At 43.1% G+C, this 26,443-nt stretch overlaps 1 protein-coding gene across 6 annotated transcripts in view; it reads left to right on the top strand.

The window, feature by feature from the left end:
- Positions 1-26,443, top strand: part of gpat2 (glycerol-3-phosphate acyltransferase 2, mitochondrial) — a 50,052-nt gene that overhangs the window by 21,664 nt on the left and 1,945 nt on the right. For 3 of the 6 annotated variants that reach the window (XM_090190939.1, XM_090190936.1, XM_090190937.1), the window contains 12 exons: positions 642-741; positions 1,716-1,849; positions 1,967-2,066; positions 8,034-8,213; positions 11,173-11,274; positions 23,519-23,601; positions 23,809-23,868; positions 24,088-24,206; positions 24,536-24,606; positions 24,882-25,045; positions 25,114-25,217; positions 25,321-25,505. In XM_090190939.1, coding sequence (XP_090047065.1) covers positions 642-741; positions 1,716-1,849; positions 1,967-2,066; positions 8,034-8,213; positions 11,173-11,274; positions 23,519-23,601; positions 23,809-23,868; positions 24,088-24,206; positions 24,536-24,606; positions 24,882-25,045; positions 25,114-25,217; positions 25,321-25,505 — 1,402 coding nt within the window. The remainder of the gene's footprint in view (positions 1-641; positions 742-1,715; positions 1,850-1,966; positions 2,067-8,033; positions 8,214-11,172; positions 11,275-23,518; positions 23,602-23,808; positions 23,869-24,087; positions 24,207-24,535; positions 24,607-24,881; positions 25,046-25,113; positions 25,218-25,320; positions 25,506-26,443) is intronic. The other 3 variants (XM_090190940.1, XM_036936097.2, XM_090190938.1) reach the window with 1 other exon arrangement.

Genomic DNA, 26,443 nt, shown 5'->3' with positions numbered 1-26,443 from the left:
TCTCCAGGCTGGTAGGCTGAGTGTTGCTGAAGGGGTTTCTCTCTCTCTCCAGGCTGGTAGGCTGGGTGTTGCTGAAGGGGTTTCTCTCTCTCCAGGCTGGTAGGCTGAGTGTTGCTGAAGGGGTTTCTCACTCTCTCCAGGCTGGTCGGCTGGGTGTTGCTGAAGGGGTTTTTCCTCTCTCTCCAGGCTGGGTGTTGCTGAAGGGGTTTCTCTCTCTCTAGGCTGGGTGTTGCTGAAGGTGTTTGTCTCTCTCCAGGCTGGTAGGCTGAGTGTTGCTGAAGGGGTTTTTCTCTCTCTCCAGGCTGGGTGTTGCTGAAGGCATTTGTCTCTCTCTAGGCTGGGTGTTGCTGAAGGTGTTTGTCTCTCTCCAGGCTGGTAGGCTGAGTGTTGCTGAAGGGGTTTCTCTCTCTCTCCAGGCTGGTAGGCTGAGTGTTGCTGAAGGGGTTTCTCACTCTCTCCAGGCTGGTAGGCTGAGTGTTGCTGAAGGGGTTTCTCTCTCTCCAGGCTGGTAGGCTGAGTGTTGCTGAAGGGGTTTCTCTCTCTCCAGGCTGGTAGGCTGAGTGTTGCTGAAGGGGTTTCTCACTCTCCAGGCTGATCGGCTGGGTGTTGCTGAAGGGGTTTTTCTCTCTCACTCACTCCAGGCTGGTCGGCTGGGTGTTGCTGAAGGTGTTTGGGTCAGTGTTCTGCAGTGTTCAGGTCAACCTGAACCACATGGCTCCCCTGCACAGAGCCTCAAAGCAGGTACTCACTCACACAAGCACACACTGTCATACAGACATTTTCATATGTACCCCATAGGTATGAGGGTCTTTCTTTGCCTGGTTACCCAAACTCCTTGCTCCGGCCAAATGCTACGCCCATGGACGTCAGAGGCCGGATCTGAGTACCTCCGACTATTTCTAGAACTCAAAGACATTTGAACCTTTCTTAGTGGTCCTAGAAACTGATGCATTGGGCCAGAGCCAGAACGCACATGGGTAAAACTGCGTTTTGAAAATTCGTAATTGCTGTTGATACTCTGATTAGAGATGATCCAATCACTGATGACTTTATTTTGAACAACACCCCTTATTTTGACGTCACCACAAACGACTTCAACGATGGCAGTCTGACTGAAGTATGTAGTTGAACATAGAGCAGCGGAATAATTCAGTTTGAGTCGTCAGACAAGGTCGTTCTAGGGCTCTATATTAAATCAATAGTGATGGGGCTCCCGAGTGGCGCAGCGGTCTAAGGCACATCTGTCACTACAGACCCTGGTTCGAATCCAGGCTGTATCACAACCGGCCGTGATTGGGAGTCCCATAGGGTGGCGCACAATTGGCCCAGCGTCGTCCGGGTTTGGACCAGTGTAGTCCGTCATTGTAAATAAGTATTTGTTCTTAACTGACATGGCTAGTTAAATAAAGGTTAAAGTAAATATAAACAATTTATTAAATGGCGCTATAACCATAGTAAAATACATGTTTTGAAGCTAATTTACTGCAATTCTACATATTTTAACAAGACTCATGACATATTTTAGGTGTACCTATAGGCTATTTAAGGATATTTTACCCCTCAAATAAAGGTTGCATCCCCCTAGGAAATTTTGGCGAACGCACACAGACATTTTGATCGAAGTGTAAGAAGATATGTAGGTGTGTGTGTGTGTGTGTGTGTGTGTAGAAGGTCGATTGGAGGAATGAATGTGTGTAATGCGTTTTGTTTTTCAGGGTGCGTCACTGGTGTATGTGTGTGTGCCTCAGAGTATCGTGGACTATGCTCTCATCCCACTGGTTCTCTTCTGTCACAACCTGAGAGTGCCATACACACTCTGTCACCTACAGACACACAACAACTGGTTTAGGTACGCGCGTGCGCAGACACACACAGACAGTCAGTGATTGACAAAAAGACAACCTGGTATGGCAGTTTGGCTGCTCTACTCTTCCTGTAACCTGACTGGTATAACCTGTTCCTATAGGTCAGTCCTGCAGAGACTTGGCGTTGTCCTCCTCCCACCAGATCCAATCACAGAACAGGAAGCAGAGACCGACAACCTCTACTCATCAGTCATGACCTCCGTAAGTCTGTCTCCATCAACAAGTGGATTCGAGAGACCTTCGTACTTCAGGGGAAGGGGAGAAATGGAATTTGGGTAAAACACACACACGTGCGCCATCTTTATTGCACTCCTTGGCATGCTGATGACAGAACTTCAACCCGAACCCAGCCTGGCTCCATCTCAAGCTCCGTCCCCCACTGTCAGCCTCATTTCCATCCCACACTCCAGCTCCATCCCCCACTATCAGACCCATCTCCATTCCACACTCCAGCTCCATCCCCCACTGTCAGCCCCATCTCCATCCACCACTCCGGCTCCATCCCCCACTGTAAGCCCCATCTCCGGCTCCATCCCCCACTGTCAGCCCCATCTCCGGCTCCATCCCCTACTGTCAGCCCCATTTCCATCCCACACTCCAGCTCCATCCCCCACTGTCTGCACCATCTCCATCCACCACTCCGGCTCCATCCCCCACTGTCAGCACCATCTCCATCCACCACTCCGGCTCCATCCCCCACTGTCAGCCCCATCTCCATCCACCACTCCGGCTCCATCCCCCACTGTCAGCACCATCTCCATCCACCACTCCGGCTCCATCCCCCACTGTCAGCACCATCTCCATCCACCACTCCGGCTCCATCCCCCACTGTCAGCACCATCTCCATCCACCACTTCGGCTCCATCCCCCACTGTCAGCACCATCTCCATCCACCACTCCGGCTCCATCCCCCACTGTCAGCCCCATCTCCATCCCCACTGTCAGCCCCATCTCCATCCACCACTCCGGCTCCATCCCCCACTGTCAGCACCATCTCCATCCACCACTCCGGCTCCATCCCCCACTGTCAGCACCATCTCCATCCACCACTCCGGCTCCATCCCCCACTGTCAGCACCATCTCCATCCACCACTCCGGCTCCATCCCCCACTGTCAGCCCCATCTCCATCCACCACTCCGGCTCCATCCCCCACTGTCAGCCCCATCTCCACCCCCCACTGTCAGCCCCATCTCCGGCTCCACCCCCCACTGTCAGCCCCATCTCCGGCTCCACCCCCCACTGTCAGCCCCATCTCCGGCTCCACGCCCCACTGTCAGCCCCATCTCCGGCTCCACGCCCCACTGTCAGCCCCATCTCCGGCTCCACACCCCACTGTCAGCCCCATCTCCGGCTCCACACCCCACTGTCAGCCCCATCTCCGGCTCCACACCCCACTGTCAGCCCCATCTCCGGCTCCATCCCCCACTGTCAGCCCCATCTCCATCCCACACTCTGGCTCCATCCCCCACTGTCAGCCCCGGCTCCATCCCACACTCTGGCTCCATCCCCCACTGTCAGCCCCGGCTCCATCCCACTCCAGCTCTGGTTCTATTCCCATTAACAGCAAGTCTGAATCTCACTAGAGAATCTGTGGCATCTGTGTTGGCTGGAGAGGAGAGAGGAGGAGGAAGTAAGGGAAAAAGGGAGGGAGGCAGTTGTGTGTGTGTATTTCTATTGGCTGTGCATCATTGTTAATAGACCTGCTAGTTTATTGAGTTCATTTCACAGGGCTGCTCTTCTGCTGGTCAATAGTAATTTAATTCACTCTGTATGAGAAGCAAAAACACAACTTGAGGCTCTGGCGGCATCTAGCTACTGCAGCTCATCCTATAGTATCACTGGTCCGTCCTGCTGTGTGTGTGTGTATGTGCGCACACACACACACACACGTATGTATATATACTAGAGGTCGACCTATTATGATTTTTCAACGCCGATACCGATTATTGGAGGACCAAAAAAGCAGATACCGATCAATCGGCCATTTTATTTTTTGTTGTTGTAATAATGACATTTACAGCGATACTGAATGAACACTTATTTTAACTTAATATAATACATCAATAAAAATCTATTTAGCCTCAAATAAATAATAAAACATGTTCAATTTTGTTTAAATAATGCAAAAACAAAGTGTTGGAGAAGTAAAAGTGCAATATGTGCCATGTAAAAAAGCTAACGTTTGAGTTCCTTGCTCAGAACATGAGAACATATGTGTTAGAGGAATTCTAAATTCCTATATGTTTTGTAGCCAAAACCAAATTAACACTCTCTCTATTTCGTGATAAGTTGGAAGTTTATCATTTATGCATGAAATAGATCGAGACCAGTCTTAAAAGTCAGGTAGCAGCGTTTAATTCAAGAGAGTACTGGGTACATACACATTTTACCACAGGTTATAAACTGAAAATGACGTCAGCGTTTCCTAAATGTTCTATCTATTCATGACACCGGTAGAGAGGCCCTATAGTTCTCGAGCCTTCCCTCCTCTCCTAAAGCCAAGGTCAGTCACTGTAAATCAGCATTCTAGACAGTCTGGAGATAGTCCGTCCGTGCCATCTGGAGATAGTTCATTCATTTGTACAAAGGAACAGACCGTCATTGTTACTAAACTCCTGACTATATATTATATACAATTGGGAATGGGAGCAAGAGAGAATTCATATATGTACAGTACATAATAGCATTTGGACTAGTCAGTCCTGATTGAAATGTATACATAATTAGTCATCATTGATAAAAATTCCCTTAACAATATGAAAGCTGGTGATTCCTTTTAACATGAGACTTCAATATTCCAAGGTAAGAGGTTTTAGGTTGTAGTTAATATAGTATTTATTGGACTATTTCTCTCCATACCATTTGTATTTCATATACCTTTGACTATTGGATGTTCTTATAGACACTATAGTATTGCCAGTGTAACAGTATAGCTTCCGTCCCTCTCCTCGCCCCTACCTGGGCTCGAACCACAACAGCCACACTTCAAGCAGCGTTACCCATCGTTCCACAAAAGCCGCGGCCCTTGCAGATCAAGGGGAATATCTACTCCAAGTCATAGAGCGAGTGATGTTTGAAACGCTATTAGCGCACACCCCGCTAACTAGCTAGCCATTTCACATCGGTTACACCAGCCATTAAGGTGATTAGCTTGGAGTCATAAACAGCGCTGTGCTTGCGAAGAGCTGCTGGCAAAACGCAAGAAAGTGCTGTTTGAATGAATGCTTACGAGCCTGCTGCTGCCTACCATCGCTCAGTCAGACTGCTCTATCAAATCATAGACTTAATTATAATAACACACAGAAATGGCCTTAGTTTCCGGGTTCGACCATATTAATGACCTATCATCTCGAGAACAAAACGTTTATTTCAGTGAAATACGGAACCGTTCGGTATTTTATCTAACGGGTGGCATCCCTAAGTCTAAATATTCTTGTTACATTGCACAACCTTCAATGTTATGTCATAATTACGTATAAATCTGGCAAATTAGTTCGCAATGAGTTAGTTCGCAATGAGTTAGTTCGCAGTTCGCAAACTGTTGCATATACCCTGACTCTGCGTGCAAATACTTATTTTCCACCATAATTTGCAAATAAATTCATAAAAAATCCTACAATGTGATTTTCTGGATTTTTTTTCTCATTTTGTCTGTCATAGTTGAAGTGTACCTATGATGAAAATGACAGGCCTCTCTCATCTTTTTAATGGGGAGAACTTGCACAATTGGTGGCTGACTAAATACTTTTTTGCCCTACTGTATATATATCTTTTTTTTTATAAAAATAAAGAAAATCGGCGCCCAAAAATACAGATTTTCGATTGTTATGAAAACAACTTGAAATCGGCCCTAATTAATCGTCTGACCTTTAATATATACACACACAGTTGAAGTCAGAAGTTTACATACACTTAGATTGGAGTCATTAAAACTTGTTTTTCAACCACTCCACAAATTTCTTGTTAACAAACTATAGTTTTGGCAAGTCGGCTAGGACATCTACTTTGTGCATGATGCAAGTAATTTTTCCAACAATTCTTAACAGACAAGTTATTTCACTTATAATTCAATGTATCATAATTGCAGTGGGTCAGAAGTTTACATACACTAAGTTGACTGTGCCTTTAAACAGCTTAGAAAATACCAGAAAATGATGTCATGGTTTAGAAGCTTCTGATAGGCTAATTAACATCATTTGAATAAATTGGAGGTGTACCTGTGGATGTATTTCAAGGCCTACCTTCAAACTCAGTGCCTCTTCGCTTGACATCATGGGAAAATCAAAAGAAATCAGCCAAGACCTCAGAAAAAATTGTAGACCTCCACAAGTCTGGTCCTTGGGAGCAATTTCCAAATGCCTGAAGGTACCACGTTCATCTGTACAAACAATAGTACGCAAGTATAAACACCATGGGACTACCCAGCCGTCATACCGCTCAGGAAGGAGACACATTCTATCCCCTAGAGATGAACGTACTTTGGTGCAAAAAGTGCAAATCAATACCAAAACAACAGCAAAGGACCGTGTGAAGATGCTGGAGGAAACAGGTACAAAAGTATCTATATCCACGGTAAAACGAGTCCTATATCGACATAACCTGAAAGGCTGCTCAGCAAGGAAGAAGCCACTGCTCCAAAACCGCCATAAAAAAGCCAGACTACAGTTTGCAACTGCACATGGGGAGAAAGATCGTACTTTTTGGAGAAATGTCCTCTGGTCTGATGAAACAAAAAAATAACTTTTTGGCCATAATGACCATCGCTATGTTTGGAGGAAAAAGGGGGATGCTTGCAAGCCGAAGAACACCATCCCAACCGTGAACCACGGGGTGGTAGCATCATGTTGTGGTGCTTTGCTGCAAGTGGGACTGGTGCACTTCACAACATAGATGGCATCATGAGGTAGGAAAATTATGTGGATATATTGAAGCAACATCTCAAGACATCAGTCAGGAAGTTAAAGCTTGGTCGCAAAAGGTTCTTCCAAATGGACATTGACCCCAAGCATACTTCCAAAGTTGTGGGAAAATGGCTTAAGGACAACAAAGTCAAGGTATTGGAGTGGCCATCACAAAGCCCTGACCTCAATCATAGAGAGAATTTGTGGGCTGAACTGAAAAAGCGCGTTCGAGCAAGGAGGCCTAAAAACCTGACTCGGTTACACCAGCTCTGTCTGGAGGAATGAGCCAAAATTCATCCAACTTATTGTGGGAAGCTTGTGGGAGGCTACCAGAAACGTTTGACCCAATTTAAAGGCAATACACTCAATTAGCATTTGGTAGCATGTGAACTTCTGACGCACTGGGAATGTGATGAAAGAAATAATAGCTGAAACAAATCATTCTCTCTCCTATTATTCTGACATTTCACATTCTTAAAATCAAGTTGTGATCCTAACTGACCTAAGACAGGGAATTTTTTCTAGGATTAAATGTCATAAATTGTGTAAGTAAACTAACGACTTCAACTGTGTATGTATGTACATATATCTCACACATTCATAATCCACTTGTCTGTCCTGCTATATACCTCTTTCTCTGTTCATCATCCCCTCTTTCCTTATCATCCTTGCCTTTTCAACCTCTCAGTAGGGACAGATGCTTTGGACTGGAGGCATCGACTACTCTTAGCTCTTGTCACGTTCTGACCTTTATTTCCTTTGATTTGTCATTATTTAGTATGGTCAGGGCGTGAGTTGGGGTGGGCAGTCTGTTTGTTTTTCTATGATTTGGGTATTTCTATGTTTCGGTCTAGTATGGTTCTCAATCAGAGGCAGGTGTCATTAGTTGTCTCTGATTGAGAATCATACTTAGGTAGCCTGGGTTTCACTGTGTGTTTGTGGGTGATTGTTCCTGTCTCTGTGTTTGCACCAGATAGGACTGTTTAGGTTTTCGCACATTTATTGTTTTGTTAGTTTATTCATGTATAGTTCCTTTATTAAAGAACATGAATAACCACCACGCTGCATTTTGGTCCGCCTCTCCTTCACCACAAGAAAACCGTTACAGCTCTCCTATTTCTCTATCCTCTCTTCTCCTTCTCTGGTCCCCCACCCCTCTTATTGGAGGTTGTCATTACGTTATGGTGGGTCATTAATCAGATTATTGCATTCCAAAACATGTTTTTCTCCAACTGCTCCCCACCCCCTCTCTCTCTTTGTGTGTAGTTGGTTGGTGAGTTGCTGTGTGAAGGCCAGGTACTGAGTGTGTGTGTGTCAGGAGAGAGTTGGCGAGGAGGGCAATGGTTGGCACGCATCAGACTGGCTGTGAGGGAGGGAGTGGTGCCTGACGTCCACCTGGTTCCAGTGGGCATCTCCTATGACTGTGTTCCCAACACCAGCACACCGGTACAGTATACACAACAATAGGAACACCTACCTAATACCTAACAGCTTCAATTTGTTGGGGTATGGACTCTACAGGGTGTCGAACGCATTCCACAGGGAGGCTGGCCCATGTTGACCCACAGGAAACTGTTGAGCATGATAAACCCAGCAGCGGTGCAGTTCTTGACACGCTCAAACCAGTGTGCTTGGCACCTACTAACATACCCTGTTCAAAGGCCCTTCAATCTTTTGTCTTGCCCATTCACCCTCTGAATGGCACACATACACAGTCCATGTCTCAATTGTCTCTAGGCTTAAAAATCCTTCTTTAACCTGTCTCCTCCCCTTCATCTACAATGATTGAAGTGGATTTAACAGGTGACCTGGATTCACCTGGTCAGTCTGTAATGGAAAGAGCAGGGGTTACTAATGTTTTGTACACTCAGTGTATAGCCTACATGTAACTGCCAAAATAAAGGAAGCACCAACATAAAGTGTGTTAATAAGGCATTGGGCACCACAAGCCAGAACAACTTCAATGCACCTTGGTACAGTGCCTTTCGGAAAGTATTCTGACCCCTTGACTTTTTCCACATTTTGTTATGTTACATTAAAACAATTATTATCGTCAATCGGCACACAATACCCCATAATGACAAAGCAAAAACAGATTTTTAGAAATTGTTGCTAATTTATGAAAAATAAAAAACTGATATCATATTTACATAACTACTCGAACCCTTTACTCAGTACTTTGTTGAAGCACCTTTGACAGTGATTACAGCCTAGAGTCTTCTTGGGTATGACTCTACAAACCTGGCACAACATTATTTGGGGAGTTTCTCCCAGTCTTCTCTGCAGACCCTCAAGCTCGGTCAGGCTGGATGGGAAGCTTTGCTGCACAGCTATTTTCAGGTCTCCAGAAATGTTTGATCGGGTTCAAGTCCGGGCTCTGGCTTTGTCACTCAAGGACATTGAGACTTGTCCCGAAGCCACTTCTGCGTTGGCTGTGTGCTTAGGGTCGTTGTCCTGTTGAAAGGTGAACACCTGTGCCCCAGTCTGAGGTCCTAACCTGCTCCAGATTGCTTTTCATCAAGGATCTCTCTGTGCTTTTCTCCGTTCATCTTTGCCTCGATCCTGACTAGTCTACTGGTCCCTGACACTGAAAAACATCCCCACAGCATGATGCTGCCACCCATGCTTCACCGTAACAATGGTACCAGGGTTCCTCCAGACGGGACTCTTGGCATTCAATCATGTTCTGAGAGTCCTTTAGGTGCCTTTTGGCAAACTCCAAGCTGGCTGTCATGTGCCTTTTACTAAGGAGTATCTTCTGTCTGGCCACTCTACCATAAAGACCTGATTGGTGGAGTGCTGCAGAGATGGTTGTCCTTCTGGAAGGTTCTCACATCTCCACAGAGGAACTCTAGAGCTCTGTCAGAGTGACCATCAGGTTATTTGTCACCTCCCTGACCAAGGCCCTTCTCCCCCGATTGCTCAGTTTGGCCGGGCGGCCAGATCAAGGAAGAGTTTTGGTGGTTCCAAACTTCCATTTAAGATTGATGGATGCCACTGTGTTCTTGGGGACCTTCAATGCTGCAGACATTTGTTGGTACCCTTCCCCAGATCTGTGCCTCAACACAATCCTGTCCCGGAGCTCCACGGACAATTCCTTCGACCTCATGGCTTGGTTTTTGCTCTGACATGCACTGGCAACTGTGGGACCTTAAATAGACAGGTGTGTCTTTTTTTTTTTTTTTTATAAACATGTCCAATCAATTGAATTTATCACAGGTGGACTCCAATCAAGTTGTAGAAACATCTCAAGGATGATCAATGGAAACCGGATGCACCTGAGCTCAATTTCGAGTCTCATAGCAAAGGGTCTGAATATTTATGTAAATGAGCTATTTCAGTTTATTTTTTATATGTACCTTGGACACATTCTTAACCTGTTTTCGCTTTGTCATTATGGGTTACTCTGTGTAGATTGCTGAGGATTTTTATTTAATCCATTTTAGAATAAGGCTGTAATGTAACAAAATATGTAAAAAGTCAAGGGGTCTAAATACTTTCCGAAGGCACTGTATACATTCTACAAGTGTCTGGAACACTGTGGGAGAGATGTTTTGTTGATGGTGGTGGAAAGTGCTGTCTCAGGCGCCGCTCCAGAATCTCCCGTAAGTGGTCAGTTGGGTTGAGATCTGGTGACTGAGACAGACATGGCATGTGTTTTACATCATTTTCATGCTCCTCAAACCATTCAGTGACCATTCGTGCCCTGTGGATTGGTGCATTGTCATCCTATGGGAGTATAGCCATGGTAGCCGAAATAATGGCCTGCCCAGCATTTTTCTACATGACCCTAAGCTTGATGGGATGCTGAATTAACTCAAGAACCACATCTCTATCCCTCATTTATTTGAGTGTTCCCATTATTTTTGACAGTTACCTGTATAACACACACACATTATTCTTAAATTTCCCGGTAAAGCACCTCGGAGCCCCCCCACAGTGTTGCTTCTGTACTTGTTGGTTAGATGAAGGTGTTCCGTTGTGGGTGGGCTAATGTTCCCTCAACATCTTATTGTTCATTATTAATCTGACACACACACACGTCATCCTATTGTTAATTAAAATAGCCTTCTCATTTTTGTTATTGCTCCCCTAATCTTCCTCTTAATGGGAGAGCCCCATTATGGTATCATCATAACTCATCTGTGTGTGCTCATGTATTCTATATTTCTATTGTATCTGTACTTCCATTCTCCTAACTAATCGTTCCCTCAAGTATCCAAAGAATTTCCCACATCCCCATGAGGATAAAGGCTATTTTAAGCTTAGGGGTTAGGGTTACTATTAGGGCTAGGGTTACGGGTTAGGGTTATGGTAAGGATTAGGGAAAATAGGAATTTTAATGGAAATTAATTCTAGGTCCCCATGAGGATAACAATGTGTTTATGTATTCCATATCCCCCAGGTTGGTCTGCTGTCTACTCTGAGGTGTGTGTTCTCCTTGTTGTGCGGCAACCGACAGAGAAGTAGTGTGAGGATCCACTTCGCCCAGCCCTTCTCTCTGAAGGTATGTTTGGACCAGGAACTGATGGGTATGCTATTGTTGTTCCTTCATGGAGGACTGAGCTGCTTAGCTTAAAACTAACTCTCCAACAGACAGGGATTGTGAAACACTTTTGTCTTAGTATTTTTGAAGTCTAGTTGTGACTAGGGCTGAGGCGGTCATGAAATTTAGTCAGCCTGTGAATGTCAAGCAAATAACTGCCAGTCTCACGGTAATTGACCGTTAATTAACATAAAACACATTTAGCATCTTCCACACACAGGCTACAAGCCACTGATGCAGAACTTTGGAACATCTACATTTTAAAAAGTCTAATAGATCCATGTACACCAGCCTACACCATCACAATAAATCCGTTATTTATTTTAGACATGTCTATAGAAACATGAAATGAAGGAAATGTAGTATATTTCAGAAGAACAGAATAGCACACTCTGAGTTGTCCATATGTTAGGCCCTGATCAGGCTATGCCATATGGCTGTGGGCTACACTATTTAATTTAGCAGACAAGATTTGTCGTGTCGCTGACTGATTAAATTATAAGATATGCTATTTTATCAAATCGATTACCTGACATTTAATTGATTACGTGATTGAATTAAACCATGCAACAATTAAACCACTAATAACCTGGGGCACCACGGAGGCATTCATTTATATAGAGCGGTTATCTCCCGAATCCACTCTTTAAAAGATCTTCAGATCTTTTATATCAATAGCAGTCAATTATTAATCGTCAGCTCGATCGGTCTCATTCTGATTGTCGTAAATACTTGGCTATAAAGGTAGGAGGAGAGGGCGGGACTGAGACAGGTAATGGTGGACTGAACATAGTTATGTAGAGCACCTCAAGATGAAAAGGTAATATTCAATATCGGCAAGTTAGACTAAATATTAGCACAACACAATCTGGTGGGTGATAACCTTCAATCTGGATAATAACACAAAACAAATCTTAAGACTAGAGAAATGTATTGACAAATATTAAGAAAACACGAAACACACAAATATGACAGAGTTAAGACAGGGGAACCGATTTCAGAACGAAAACGTGACTTCTACAGACACAGACGATTTAATATTTTCACCACCGGGAATGGTAAAGGTTGAAACCGATCTGTTAAAATCAATAACTGACAAACTGGGTATACTTGAAATAGTCAGTAAGGATATAAGAGTTGAAGGCAAGCCTCGATGAGTGATGATAAAGCTGCGACCATTGGAGAAGGAAACAAATAAGCTAAAAGTGACAATCCATAAGATTGAAACCGAAGTGAACACCGTTCTGAGAGAAGCCTTACTTGACATAGACTAGATCCACGAGAGAGAATTTGGTACTTACAGGTATCCAAGAAGGAGAAGTTCCTGAATCTGTAGTTAGAGTTCCTCCTTACAGCGCTTCAGATTCCATGTGAAGCTATCGACAAAATCCAACTCAAATGTGTACACCACTTCGGACAAAGAGCAGAGGTATGAACGCCCAATCGTTGCCAAATTTGCTACAATTAAAGATAAAATAATGGTTAAAAGCCTGGGTAAAAGACTTGCTGGGACCAAAATTGGCATGAATGACCAGTTCCCGAAATAAATTACAGAATGGCATAAAGTTCTGTATCCATTTTCCAAGAAAAATAGATTAAAAGGGAAACGAGTCGCTCTCGTCGTTGATAAACTATATATTGATAACCAGCTGTTCAGAGACACAAGGACTAATCCATGGCTATTTAAAAAATTACGAAGTTCTTATAGACGAGGAAAATAATGAAACACAATTCTACCCCGGTTATGGATTGTAATAATACAATAAAAAAATATAGCTTTTCTATATATCTTCAAATACACTGCTCAAAAAAATAAAGGGAACACTTAAACAACACAATGTAACTCCAAATCAATCACACTTCTGTGAAATCAAACTGTCCACTTAGGAAGCAACACTGATTGACAATAAATTTCACATGCTGTTGTGCAAATGGAATAGACAACAGGTGGAAATTATAGACAATTAGCAAGACACCCCCAATAAAGGAGTGGTTCTGCAGGTGGTGGCCACAGACCACTTCTCAGTTCCTATGCTTCCTGGCTGATGTTTTGGTCACTTTTGAATGCTGGCGGTGCTTTCACTCTAGTGGTAGCATGAGACGGAGTCTACAACCCACACAAGTTGCTCAGGTAGTGCAGCTCATCCAGGATGGCACATCAATGTGAGCTGTGGCAAGAAGGTTTGCTGTGTCTGTCAGCGTATTGTCCAGAGCATGGAGGCGCTACCAGGAGACAGGCCAGTACATCAGGAGACCTGGAGGAGGCCGTAGGAGGGCAACAACCCAGCAGCCGGGCCGCTACCTCCGCCTTTGTGCAAGGAGGAGCAGGAGGAGCACTGCCAGAGCCCTGCAAAATGACCTCCAGCAGGCCACAAATGTGCATGTGCCTGCTCAAACGGTCAGAAACAAACTCCATGAGGGTGGTATGAGGGCCCGACGTCCACAGGTGGGGGTTGTGCTCACAGCCCAACACCGTGCAGGACATTTGGCATTTGCCAGAGAACACCAAGATTGGCAAATTCGCCACTGGCGCCCTGTGCTCTTCACAGATGAAAGCAGGTACACACTGAGCACATGTGACAGACGTGACAGAGTCTGGAGATGCCATGGAGAACGTTCTGCTGCCTGCATGACCGGTTTGGCGGTGGGTCAGTCATGGTGTGGGGTGGCATTTCTTTGGGGGGCCTCCATGTGCTCGCCAGAGGTAGCCTGACTGCCATTAGGTACCGAGATGTGAGATCCTCAGACCCCTTGTGAGACCATATGCTGGTGCGGTTGGCCCTGGGTTCCTCTTAATGCAAGACAATGCTAGACCTCATGTGGCTGGAGTGTGTCAGCAGTTCCTGCAAGAGGAAGGCATTGATGCTATGGACTGGCTCGCCCGTTCCCCAGACCTGAATGCAATTGAGCACATCTGGGACATCATGTCTCGCTCCATCCACCAATGCCACGTTGCACCACAGACTGTCCAGGATGCTTTAGTCCAGGTCTGGGAGGAGATCCCTCAGGAGACCATCCGCCACCTCATCAGGACCATGCCCAGGCTTTGTAGGGAGGTCATACAGGCACGTGGAGGCCACACACACTACTGAGCCTCATTTTGACTTGTTTTAAGGACATTACATCAAAGTTGGATCAGCCTGTAGTGTGGTTTTCCACTTTAATTTTGAGTGTGACTCCAAATCCAGACCTCCATGGGTTGATAAATTTGATTTCCATTGATAATTTTTGTGTGATTTTGTTGTCAGCACATTCAACTATGTAAAGAAAAAAGTATTTAATAAGAATATTTCATTCATTCAGATCTAGGATGTGTTATTTTAGTGTTCCCTTTATTTTTTTGAGCAGTGTATATATAGAGTACATGGAACATAAGGTTGAATATATTATTATAGACCTGCTAGATCTACTGTCTCTTTTATATTATGACATTTCAGCTAGATCTACTGTCTTTATTATATTACAACAGACCAGCTGTATCTACTGTCTCCATTTCACTTTGGCCATTGTTGTGGGCCTGCCCTCCCCTCAACAGCCTCAAATAGGCTATTTCATGTGGGTTGGGGTGGGGCGGCAGACACGCATCTCGCATTTCATTACATTTTTAGATATTGCTTCTAAATTTAATAGAAATCACAAATAATATTTTATATTATTCATTTCAAACAAGGGCATTAACATCGGAAGAACTTACCAGTCCAAAACGATGTCCTCTCCGTTCAAAGAAATATTCCTCCGCTTGGGAATCGCTAAATGAATCGTCCTACAACAATCTCTGTCTCACTTTTCTGATCAATTTCTTCTAAAATTGTGTGTACATCTGTATATCTAGACTTAGACTTAGCTTTCCCTGACTTAGTCGCCATACTGATTTGATATATTAACAGCTGAATCTGCGCGTTTACCAAACAATGCTGTGCGTAATATGCGTAGCTCCTTCCGGTATAAAACTTCAATAGCGAATGACTTTCTTTACGCTGGAGTTTACTACATGGGTTGGTGTTCCAACACATAACCATTGCATATTGCCGTTTACCTCAGCTCATTGGCTATCTACCCAGCTAGATGTCAAGACGATCAGTGGTCATTGGGTTAAAATACCGTCAATCAACGAAACAGTGGTCATATCATTGGTGCACAGTGATGTCATTACCTGTTGTCTTCAAATCGGTTTCTTTCAGTCAATTACGTCCCGCAAAATGGCCCATCATGCTTGGTTGTGTTACAAACAAACCAGTTGATTGCAATGAAACCAAACATGACTGGAAAAGTCACGTTTTGTGTGGGTATTTACCCTCGAATGGGTCGTCGTCAAATGGAATGAGACGGAATTCACGACACAAGCGGTTCACAAAATGTTTTGTGTTAGGCTGTAAAAACGGATTTTATCAAACAAAAGATCATTCATTGTGTAACAATGAGCATTGGGATTGCAAACAGAGGAAGATCGTCAAAGGTAAACTATTTATTTTAATGCAGTTTGTGATTTTGTTATGCCTGTGCTGGTTGAAATAGTTGTTTTTTTAAATGGGGCTCTATCCTCGGATAATCACATCGTATTCTTTCGCAGTAAATCCTTTTTTAAATCTGACAACGCAGTTGGATTAGCAAGATTCTAGGCTTTCGATACATGTGAGACACTTGTATTTTCATGAATGTTTAATATGACTATTTATGTAGCGATCACCGTATGTTGTGGAATTTCAGCCCGCTACCGGGTTCCGTGCTCAGAGAGGTTAACAAAGGAAATTGAAGGACTAACAGTACAGTTAGATAGCAATTAAAACTGTACCATAGACCCAAAGAATAAGTTGGAGGAAAAACAAAAAGAAATGGAGGAACTAATTCAAGAAAGATCCAGTGTAATATATTATAAAAAATTAAGCGAACTGGATGGAATATGTGGGAAAATGCACCAAATTATTTTTTTATCTTCAATATAGAAATGCTACCAAAAATGTATGGAGTAACGCATGATTCACCAAATTATATTTTGAAAGAGGAAGTAAAATACTTTAAGAATGTTTTAGTTTCAGTCTCCTCCATCTCCACTAACTGAAACTAATTGTATGGATATTTTTCCTAATAATAATAATAATAATAATAATAATAATAATAATAATAATAATAATGTCAAATTAACATCTGTACAGAAAGACATGTGAAGGCCAAATTACAGAGGAGGAACTTCTTTATGCAATTAAAGCCTTTAAGGCTGGGAAAACTCCAGGGCTGGATGGCATACCTGTGGAAGTATACAACACTTATTTGATATACTCAGAGGACCATTATTAGAATGTTTTAACCACTCCTATAGAAATGGTAGATTATCAAACACGCAACAAGGTCTGATATCATTATTACTGAAACAGGACACAAGTGGTATGTGTGTGTATATATAAAGTTCCAGTTCATTTAAAAAATTGGAGACCTCTTACACTTCAGTGTTGTGATGCAAAAATCCTAGCAAAATGCTTGGTGCATAGAATTAATAAAGTATTGTCAGATATTATTCATCCTAATCAGACAGGTTTTTTACATGGATGATACATTGGAGATAATATAGTAGTAGGGCTGTTCAGAACAAGTGTCGAGTCTAGTGTACTGTTGTGGTTGGGGCGCGCGACATGAAAGCTCGCTCCACTTTGTTTTTGTCCGGTATTGAACACAGTTTATCCCGTCTTAAATTTGAGCGATTATTTACGTTTAAAAATACATAAAGTTGGATTAGGAAAGTTGTTTGGATCAAGTTTACATGTAACTTATTAGATACTTTGTAGTCATGTTGCACGAGTTGGAACCGGTGTATTTTCTGAATCAAAAGCGCCAAATAAATGGACATTTTGGGGATATAACGACGGAATTTATCGAATAAAAGGACCATTTGTGATGTTTAATGGACATATTGGAGTGCCAACAGAAGAAGCTCTTCAAAGGTAAGGTATAAATTATAGCATTATTTCAGACTTTTGTGTCGCACCTCATGTGTTTGTTTGATGGGGTGCTGTCCTCAGATGCATGGTTTGCTTTCGCCGTAAAGCCCTTTTGAAATCTGACACGGTGGTTGGATTAACAAGAAGTTCATCTTTAAACCGATGTATAACACTTGTATGAGTCATGAATTATTATTATGAGTATTTCTGGTTTTGAATTTGGCGCACTGCTATTTCACTGGGTGTTGTCAAATCAATCCCGTTAACTTCTTGATGCACCCATCCCGCGGGATGATTTTCGTCAACATCCACTGAATTGCAGAGCGCCAAATTCAAATTAAATTACTAAAAAATATGTAATTTTCATGAAATCACAAGTGCAATATAGCAAAACACAGCTTAGCTTGTTAATCCACCTGGCGTGTCAGATTTCAAAAATGCTTTTCGGCGAAAGCATACCAAGCCTTTATGTAAGGACATCTCTCTCAGCAGACAAAACATTACAAACACCTAGCAGCCAAGTAGATTGAGTTTGAGTTTATTTTATTTTTACAGGGACAGTGCACATTAATCAACGTTTCAGTAAAAGTGCCGGTTTTAGCCAGCCGGCTAATTTTCAACCGCAGTCCCTGGGCAGGTTATTAAAAACAATTAAAATATAGACAATCATTGAGCAGTGAGCACACGCAGAGCAACGTAGGACAAGCAAGACGTAGCATACAGACATAGAACAAAAAGCAGCAAGACAAAATTCATAAAAGCAACAGTGTTTCCACACCTCACAAGCTACAGACAACAGACAACATGGAAAGCGGCAATACACAGCTAGGGATTATGATCACAAATCTGATTGCCCTTTAGCCATGTATTCATACATTTTGTGAAAGTGTGATAGGTGGTGCAGTTATATGTGTCTGATGGCAGTGTATTCCAGACAAGGGAAGCTCTCACAGAGAAAGCGGATTTACTAAAGGTGCTTTTCCTTAAGGGAACTATACAGTCACCTCTCATGGCAGACCTTGTGGATCTGCTGCCATATGTTTGGTCACGAAAGTCAGAAAAGCAATAAAATGAATCACTTACCTTTGATGATATTTTGATGTTTGCACTCACGAGATTCCCAGGTACACAATAAATGTTCCTTTTGTTCCATAAAGATGATTTTTATATCCAAAATACCTCTCTCTGGTTGGAGCGTTATGTTAAGAAATCCTACAGGCTTGAGCGGTCATGACCGGGCAGACAAATTCCAAATAGTATCTGTAAAGTTCATAGAAACATGTCAAATGTTTTTTATAATCAATCCTCAGGTTGATTTTACAATATATAATCGATAATATTTCAACCAGACTGTAGCTTCTTCAATGGGAGAGAGAAAATGTCTGCTCCAAGCTGTTGCGCATGCAAAACGCTGCTGGCACCCAGCCATCCAATGACGCGATGTGATCTTTCTAGCTCATTTTTCTAAATGAAAGCCTGAAACTATGTCTGAAGACTGTTCACAACATGTGGAAGCCATAGGAAAAGGAATCTGGTTGATATCCCTTTAAATGGAGCGAAGGCAGGCAATGGAACAGAGGTTTCAGGAAAAACAGCACTTCCGGTTGGATTTTCCTCAGGTTTTCGCCTGCAATATCAGTTCAGTTATACTCAGACAACATTTTGACAGTTTTGGAAACTTTAGAGTGTGTTCTATCCTAATCTGAGAATTATATGCATATTCTAGATTCTGGGCCTGAGAAATAGGCAGTTTCATTTGGGTACGTTTTTCATCCAAACATCAAAATACTGCCCCATACACTCAACAGGTTAACCACTCTGGGATAGGATGATTGCGTCCCACCTGGCCAATAGCCAGGGAAGATGCAGAGTGCCAAATTCAAATAAAATACTATAAAAAAATCAAACATTCATGAAATCACACAAACTACACGTGTTGTGAATCCAGCCAACATGTCAGATTTCAAAAAGGCTTTTCGGTGAAAGCAAACGATGCTATTATCTGAGGGTAGCACCTCCGTATACAAAGAGAGAGAACATATTTCAACCCTGCAAGCAGAAATAAAAATGTAAATCATGCCTTACCTTTGAGCTTCTTTTGTTTGCAGTCCAATATGTCCCATAAACATCACAAATGGTCCTTTTGTTCGATTAATTCCGTCCATATATATCCAAAATGTCCATTTATGTGGCGCGTTTTATCCAGAAAAACACAGGTTCCAACTTGCCCAACGTCACTACAAAATATCTCAAAAGTTACCTGTAAACTTTGCCAAAACATTTCAAACTACTTTTGTAATACAACTTTAGGTATTTTTTTTAAGTAAATAATCTATAAAATTGAAGGCGGGATGGTCTGTGTTCAATACAAAAAGAAAACAAACTGACGCTACTTTTCTGGTCACGCGCATCAATCCAACAGTCCACTTCAAGTGACTCTCATTCAAGATGGCCGTACTTCTTCATTACACAAAGGAAAAACCTCAACCAATTTCTAAAGACTGACATCTAGTGGAAGCGATAGGAACTGCAAGTACCTTAGAAATCTAGGTCCACATAGAAAACCCATTGAAAAGAGTGACCTCAACAACAACAACATTTCCTGGATGGTTTGTTCTCGGGGATTCTCCTGCCAAATAAGTTATCTTATGCTCAGACATAATTTTAACAGTTTTAGAAACTTTAGAGTTTTCTATCCAAATCTACCAATTATATGCATATCCTAGCTTCTGGGCCTGAGTATCAGGCAGTTTACTTTGGGCACACTTTCATCCGGATGTGAAAATAGTGCCCTTTAGCCTTAAGAATTAAGGGATTAGAAATCCATGGCTTAAAAACTAAGGTGTCATTGTACGCTGATTCATGTTTTCTTTTAAAAACACAATTAGAATCTTTCCACGGCCTCATAGAGGATCTAGATACTTTTGCTATCGTCTCTGGATTAAAACCAAATTATAAGTGTACTATTACGTATTGGATCTCAAAAAAATGCTAATTTTACATTACCGTGTAGTTTACCAATTAAATGGTCTCACTAAAGGCATCAGTCATACAAAAGTTATACTTAAATCCAAACCGGTTTTCTATTAAATTGGTAGGAATGTCTCATCCTATGTTCAAGAATGGCCTTTTTCCCTTTATTCAGATTACACCTGCTCACTTTCGGTTGTTTGAAAAGGAAATCATCTCAAATATCGTTATTTTTTTAAACAAGCCTTAGAAAGTTGGTTGCAATTTCAGTTAAATCCACCTGAAAAGACACAACAAATATTGTGGTTAAACTCAAATATACTAATTGATTAAAAAAATATATATTTTTCGAAGAAATTATTTAAAAAATGTGTTATAGTGAATGATATCATAAATAGGACTGGTGGAGTTATGTCACACATGCAGCTAACACAGACATGGAAATATCTGCTCTACCCAAAATTACAACCAACTAATTGCAGCACTACCACAAAAATGGAAGAGGCAAGTAGAAGGGGAAAAAAGTAAGGAACTGGTATGTCGGCCCTGTATTAAAGAACACAAATGGTTAAAGAAAAGTGTGATAAATAAAAACATACCAATTGAGCTTGCTGTCATTGCAGGTAATCTCAACGCTGTGCGAAACAGAAAGACATCCTCTTCCCTCATGTGGTACCCTTCCTGCAGTATCACTTCTTCTTTCGTGAATAACTGTTCAAAGTTCATACCAAGTTGCCGTAATCAGCTCGCACTGTATTCTGGCTGGTCTAGTTGAAATTCACCATTCCAGCGTAATGATCGCCACTTCCACGTTGAAATTCACCATTCCAGCGTAATGATCAGCACTTCCACGTTGAAATTCACCATTCCAGCGTAATGATCGCCACTTCCACGTTGAAATTCACCATTCCAGCGTAGTGATCGCCACTTCCACGTTGAAATTCACCATTCCAACGTAGTGATCGCCACTTCCACGTTGAAATTCACCATTCCAGCGTAGTGATCGCCACTTCCACGTTGAAATTCACCATTCCAGCGTAGTGATCGCCACTTCCACGTTGAAATTCACCATTCCAGCGTAGTGATCGCCACTTCCACGTTGAAATTCATCATTCCAGCGTAGTGATCGCCACTTCCACGTTGAAATTCACCATTCCAGCGTAGTGATCGCCACTTCCACGTTGAAATTCACCATTCCAGCGTAGTGATCGCCACTTCCACGTTGAAATTCGCCCTTTTAAACATTTGGACACCAGTCCTCACGTCGTCGGGAACTAAATTGTCCCAGTCCCAGACACCAACTGATCTGAGATCATATTCTTTATTTACCAACAGACACTTTCAACTGGTTGAGAAAGGGAAATATTGTTCCATTCCTCAACCTTTTGATGTTACCATACTCTCTCCTTGTTAACAAAGGGCTTTCCAAGAGTCCATCCTGTAGAGTGGAGAGAAGGGGGAAATGTATTTATGGGGGGTCATAAAACCCACCCAACAGGGCAACGTCATGACAATGTTTAGATGTTATACCTTCTAAGCCTGCATGGTGCGACTCTAATGATGTTTTGAAAAAAGGCATGAGCTCTGATTTGTTTTTTTTTTGCTCAGGCTGTACACACTTCATCAGACTCTCATTCACAGTTTGACAAGCATTTGATAATGCCTCAAATTTCCTTGCTGCATCCCCTTTGTGGTCGAAATGCCCACGAAAAAAATCTGTGCCCTTGGGCTGAATATAATAATTATGATTCCCTTCTCCCGGCTGCGTGCCGAGGCATCTCACTCGTATGGCTCTTCAGTCATGTGGTACATGTCTTTCTCACAGGCTACAAGTGAAGACAGACACATCGGGGACGCAACTGTGCGCGTCCTTATCCAATTCCGAGGCGCATATTGGAAGAACTGTCCACATTTACTTTTTGTCAACCAACAAGAGGAGTAGGCGTAACAAACAGCAAAAGCACTAGTCTATATACTATCCCCATAGTACAAAAAACCTATTCCGTATGAGAAATAAATATTCCAAACATAGCCCGGGACAGTTGTGGAATGCCCTAGATCCCAAATTAATACAAACACTAGCATAAAAAAAAACAATTTAAAGCAATGAGCCTGACGAAACAGAAGAGAACATTTAGCTTAAAATGTTGTTAAACTATTAGGCTATTTCTTCACATTATAAGCGCAGCAATGCGCAAATGGCAGTAGGCTATAAGCGCAAATGTTCCATTAGCAGGAAAACAGCATTCTCAAAAGTGACCACAGATGCGATGATGCATTAAATTATTTTATTATAAAGGTGAATTATTATGGTGAAAATTATCTTCCCCCAAACTTGACACTCACGCACTGCATGTGTTTGCCAGTTAGGCTCTACACCTGTTATAAAGCTGATTAATGTGCTTCATTTTAAGAAGTTATTTGGCCACTGTCATTGCCAACAAAGGGTATATAACAAAGTATTGAGAAACTTTTGTTATTGACCAAATACTTATTTTCCACCATAATTTTGCAAATAAATGTATTAAAAATCCTGCAATGTGATTTTCTGGATTTTTTTCCCTCATTTTGTCTGTCATAGTTGAAGTGTACCTATGATGAAAATTACAGGCCTCTCATCTTTTTAAGTGGGAGAACTTGCACAATTGGTGGCTGACTAAATACTTTTTTGCCCCACTGTATATGTGTGGAATTAGTTTAGATTTAAAATGATCCATTATCATGCACCTGTCTTGAAACGGGGCATCGGGAAAAATACATGTCATCTATGCACTTAAATAGCAAATGGAGGACACTTTTCCATTGGTTTATTTTCACACCAGTCAGGTAGGCTCTACTCCTGTTGTAAAGAGAAGCAATGTGCTAAATATTAGGAAAGTTGATAAATAAAGTAAGCCTAGCCTGAAGAAATCTGATGGGATTGTCCTCTTTTTAATAGAGGCCATCACTCTGTTTTCTTGCGCAATTGCATAGCCTATAGAAATGTTGCTCAACATGAGCTCATGGGCTCTCAAAGTGTTTGATTCGATTTTTGATTACGTTTGCATTGACGTCAGAGTGATTAGAGGGACAGTGGAGTGCTGAGTACCAGGCAGTTAGCAAGTTTGGTGGGCTACTAATGACCATCAGCAGCATCAGAGCTTGGAGAAGCCTAATTACCCAGGTGGAATTTGACTGCCGTCATGACTCGTGACCGCCGTTGTGGCAGTAATGCGGTCACCGTAACAGCCCTAGTTGTTACTGAGTGTGCGCGTGTGTGACTTTTCTCTCTGCTGTGTGTGTGTGTGTGTGTGCGTGCGTAGGAGATGTGTGACACAGGGAAGTGTCGTGTGGATGGAGGGCGCCCTCTACAAGATCTCCTGCTCCCTACCATTCTACACAACAGGTGTGTGCCTGCGCTTGCGTAACATCTTATCTCAATATTTGCTGTTCAGTCCTCACTTCTTTTGAGAGAGGACGATGGGAAAAGGAGAGAGTTGAAAGGGGTTATTAGCAGTGGGGACTGAAGATGGATGGAGAAAGAGGTTGTTGAGTCAATCTGTCTGGCTTTACTTGGTTTATTAGGTCTGTTTAAAGTCTCTATTGTTCACAGCTCAAATGGTAAACACACAGCAGTGAACAGGAGAGCTGGCCAAACCAAGCTGGGAACCTGGTGGGATATACACACACTTTTGATCTGACTCACAAAAACACACTCATTCAAAGTACCTAACTGATGCTCAAACACCCTGCAGTCTCTACTCTCTAGGTTTTATGCTTCCTGTTGTCTATCTGGCATCGCTAATTGAGATCATTTCCTGTTTTGAAGGAGCTGATTTAGTGAAAGGTCTTCAGGCTGATATGTTTGTGCGCGCCCTTGCCCTTCCTCCAGGTCTGATGCGATATTTGGCCAGAGGACGATGTCATGGATCCTGCCCCCTCGTTATTTGCCTGAGCTCTGCCAATCGGAGAGAGACCTCAGCATTGCCCTCACCCTGCACCTCACCTACTGTGAGTTACACACACACACACAGAGAGATGCATACATAAGCGCGCACACACCCCCACCCTGCCCTTCATCTACTGTGAATCTATTGCCGTCCTAAATCAACCTCTAGTCCTAACCCCTAGACTCTTCTTGATTTCCCCCTTGTACATCAGAAAGGACCAGATCAGCTATACTGTACTAGTCTGGAGTTTCCATAATATCTTTGACACTACATCACTGTCCAACCCCCCTCTCTCTCTCTCACACCCTCTGTCTCCATCTCTTTGACATGTCATAATGCCAGTTCCAGTCTATTAACATGTAATATACCTGGTGTTTTTCCTCTTTTTAGCCACTATGTCCTGCATGGCTGTGATGTCCACTAGCCTGGTCTCCTGTCTTCTACTGCACAAACACCGCAAGGTAGTGTGTGTGAGAACTATTCTCCTGCCAGCCCTGTGGTGATATCACTGGGAACACACGCCATCTATGACCATAAACTCAGCATGGGGGGTTAAGTACTGGAGTCCCGTGTTTTTCTGCTTTAATGCTTATTGTTTCTGTGTATAGACGTTATTAGAGTCGCTGATGCTGACTTTCTACTCTCAAAGGGGCAAAGCCCTGTTCTTTCATTTTATTGGTCATTAGGTCATCTGCTCACCTCTTTTTCTCTCTCTCCACCCCCACCCTCCATCCAGGGTGTATGTCTGTCTGTGTTGTGTCGTGACGTGGCCTGGCTGCTGGAGGAGATATTGTTCAGGAACAGAGATGTGGGCTTTGGGGGCAGTCTGGTTGGGGTGGTCTACCACTCCCTCACCCTACTCACCCCTCACCTCACCCTCGCTGCCCATCCCAAAGACAGGTAGGTAGGTAGGTGTGTGTGTGTGTGACGGAGAGGGAATACCAACCATTTCTCTCCCTCCCTTCTAGGTCTGATCCCCTCATCGCTCCCCACCCCTCTCTCTCCGCCACTCTCTCTCTTTCCCGCCATTCCCAGATACTCACACACACCTTCATCCATGAGGCCGTCGGAGGTACGTCTGTGCAAATTCATTACCACATTCACAATCTTCATTTATTAGTTGTATTATTTATGATTCTTTTGTTTTTCCTACAATTGACTGTGTGTGTGTGCAGCGTGTGCGGTGTCGGCCATGCTGTGTGAGGTGGCAGGCTGCGGGGGCAGCAGCAGGATCAGGGGTGAAGAGATTAAAGGTGACGAGGTCAGAGGGGAGATGGAGTTTGACGTGGCACTGTGTCAGGATGAACTGACTGAGAGAGCCCTGCAACTCACACACTTACTGCCCCCGGGGTATATACCTGTGAGTACGTACACCCACAATGCCCCCCTGTGAACAATACCTGTGAATAGTACACATTCACACACACATACCTACTGTGCCTGGAAATACTATACTAGACACACAATGGACTGGCTGGGTGTGTGTGTGTCTTATTCAATGAATGTTTAATGGTGCAGCACAGCCATTCATCTAGCTCAGAGAGTGCAAGAGATTGTGTATGGAGTGTGTGCTCGAACTCTCTGTCCTCAAAGGCTTTTAATCAAAGACATAAATACTAGGCCTTTCTCTCTCTCGCTCCCTCCTTCTCTCCTTCCCGCTCCCTCCTTTGTCTGATTGCATCAGTTTTTATTTATTTCTATTTATTTCATCTGTTTCCTCACCCCCCACCCATCTGTTTCCTCACCCCCCTACACATCTGTTTTCTCACCCCCCCTACACATCTGTTTCCTCACCCCCCCACCCCTCCCATCTGTTTCCTCACCCACCACCCCTCCCATCTGTTTCCTCACCCCCCACCCCTCCCATCTGTTTCCTCACGCCCTCTACCCATCTGTTTCCTCACGCCCTCTACCCATCTGTTTCCTCACCCCCCTACCCGTCTGTTTTTCCTCACTCCCCCTACCCATCTGTTTTTCCTCACTCCCCCTACCCATCAGTTTTTCCTCACTCCCCATACCCATCAGTTTTTCCTCACTCTCCCTACCCATCTGTTTTTCATCACTCCATCTACCCATCAGTTTTTCCTCACTCCATCTACCCATCAGTTTTTCCTCACTCCCCCTACCCATCAATTTTTCCTCACTCCATCTACCCATCAATTTCTTCTCACTCCATCTACCCATCAGTTTTTCCTCACTCCCCCTACCCATCAATTTTTCCTCACTCCCCCTACCTATCAATTTTTCCTCACTCCACCTACCCATCAATTTTTTCTCACTCCCCTACCCATCTGTTAT

This window comes from Oncorhynchus mykiss, chromosome 11 (assembly GCF_057628025.1).
Source record: "Oncorhynchus mykiss isolate SJ-2025 chromosome 11, ASM5762802v1, whole genome shotgun sequence".
NCBI classification, from domain to species: domain Eukaryota; kingdom Metazoa; phylum Chordata; class Actinopteri; order Salmoniformes; family Salmonidae; genus Oncorhynchus; species Oncorhynchus mykiss.
The sequence above is the reverse complement of the archived record's forward strand: the minus strand, read 5'-3'. Positions and strand labels throughout refer to the sequence as shown.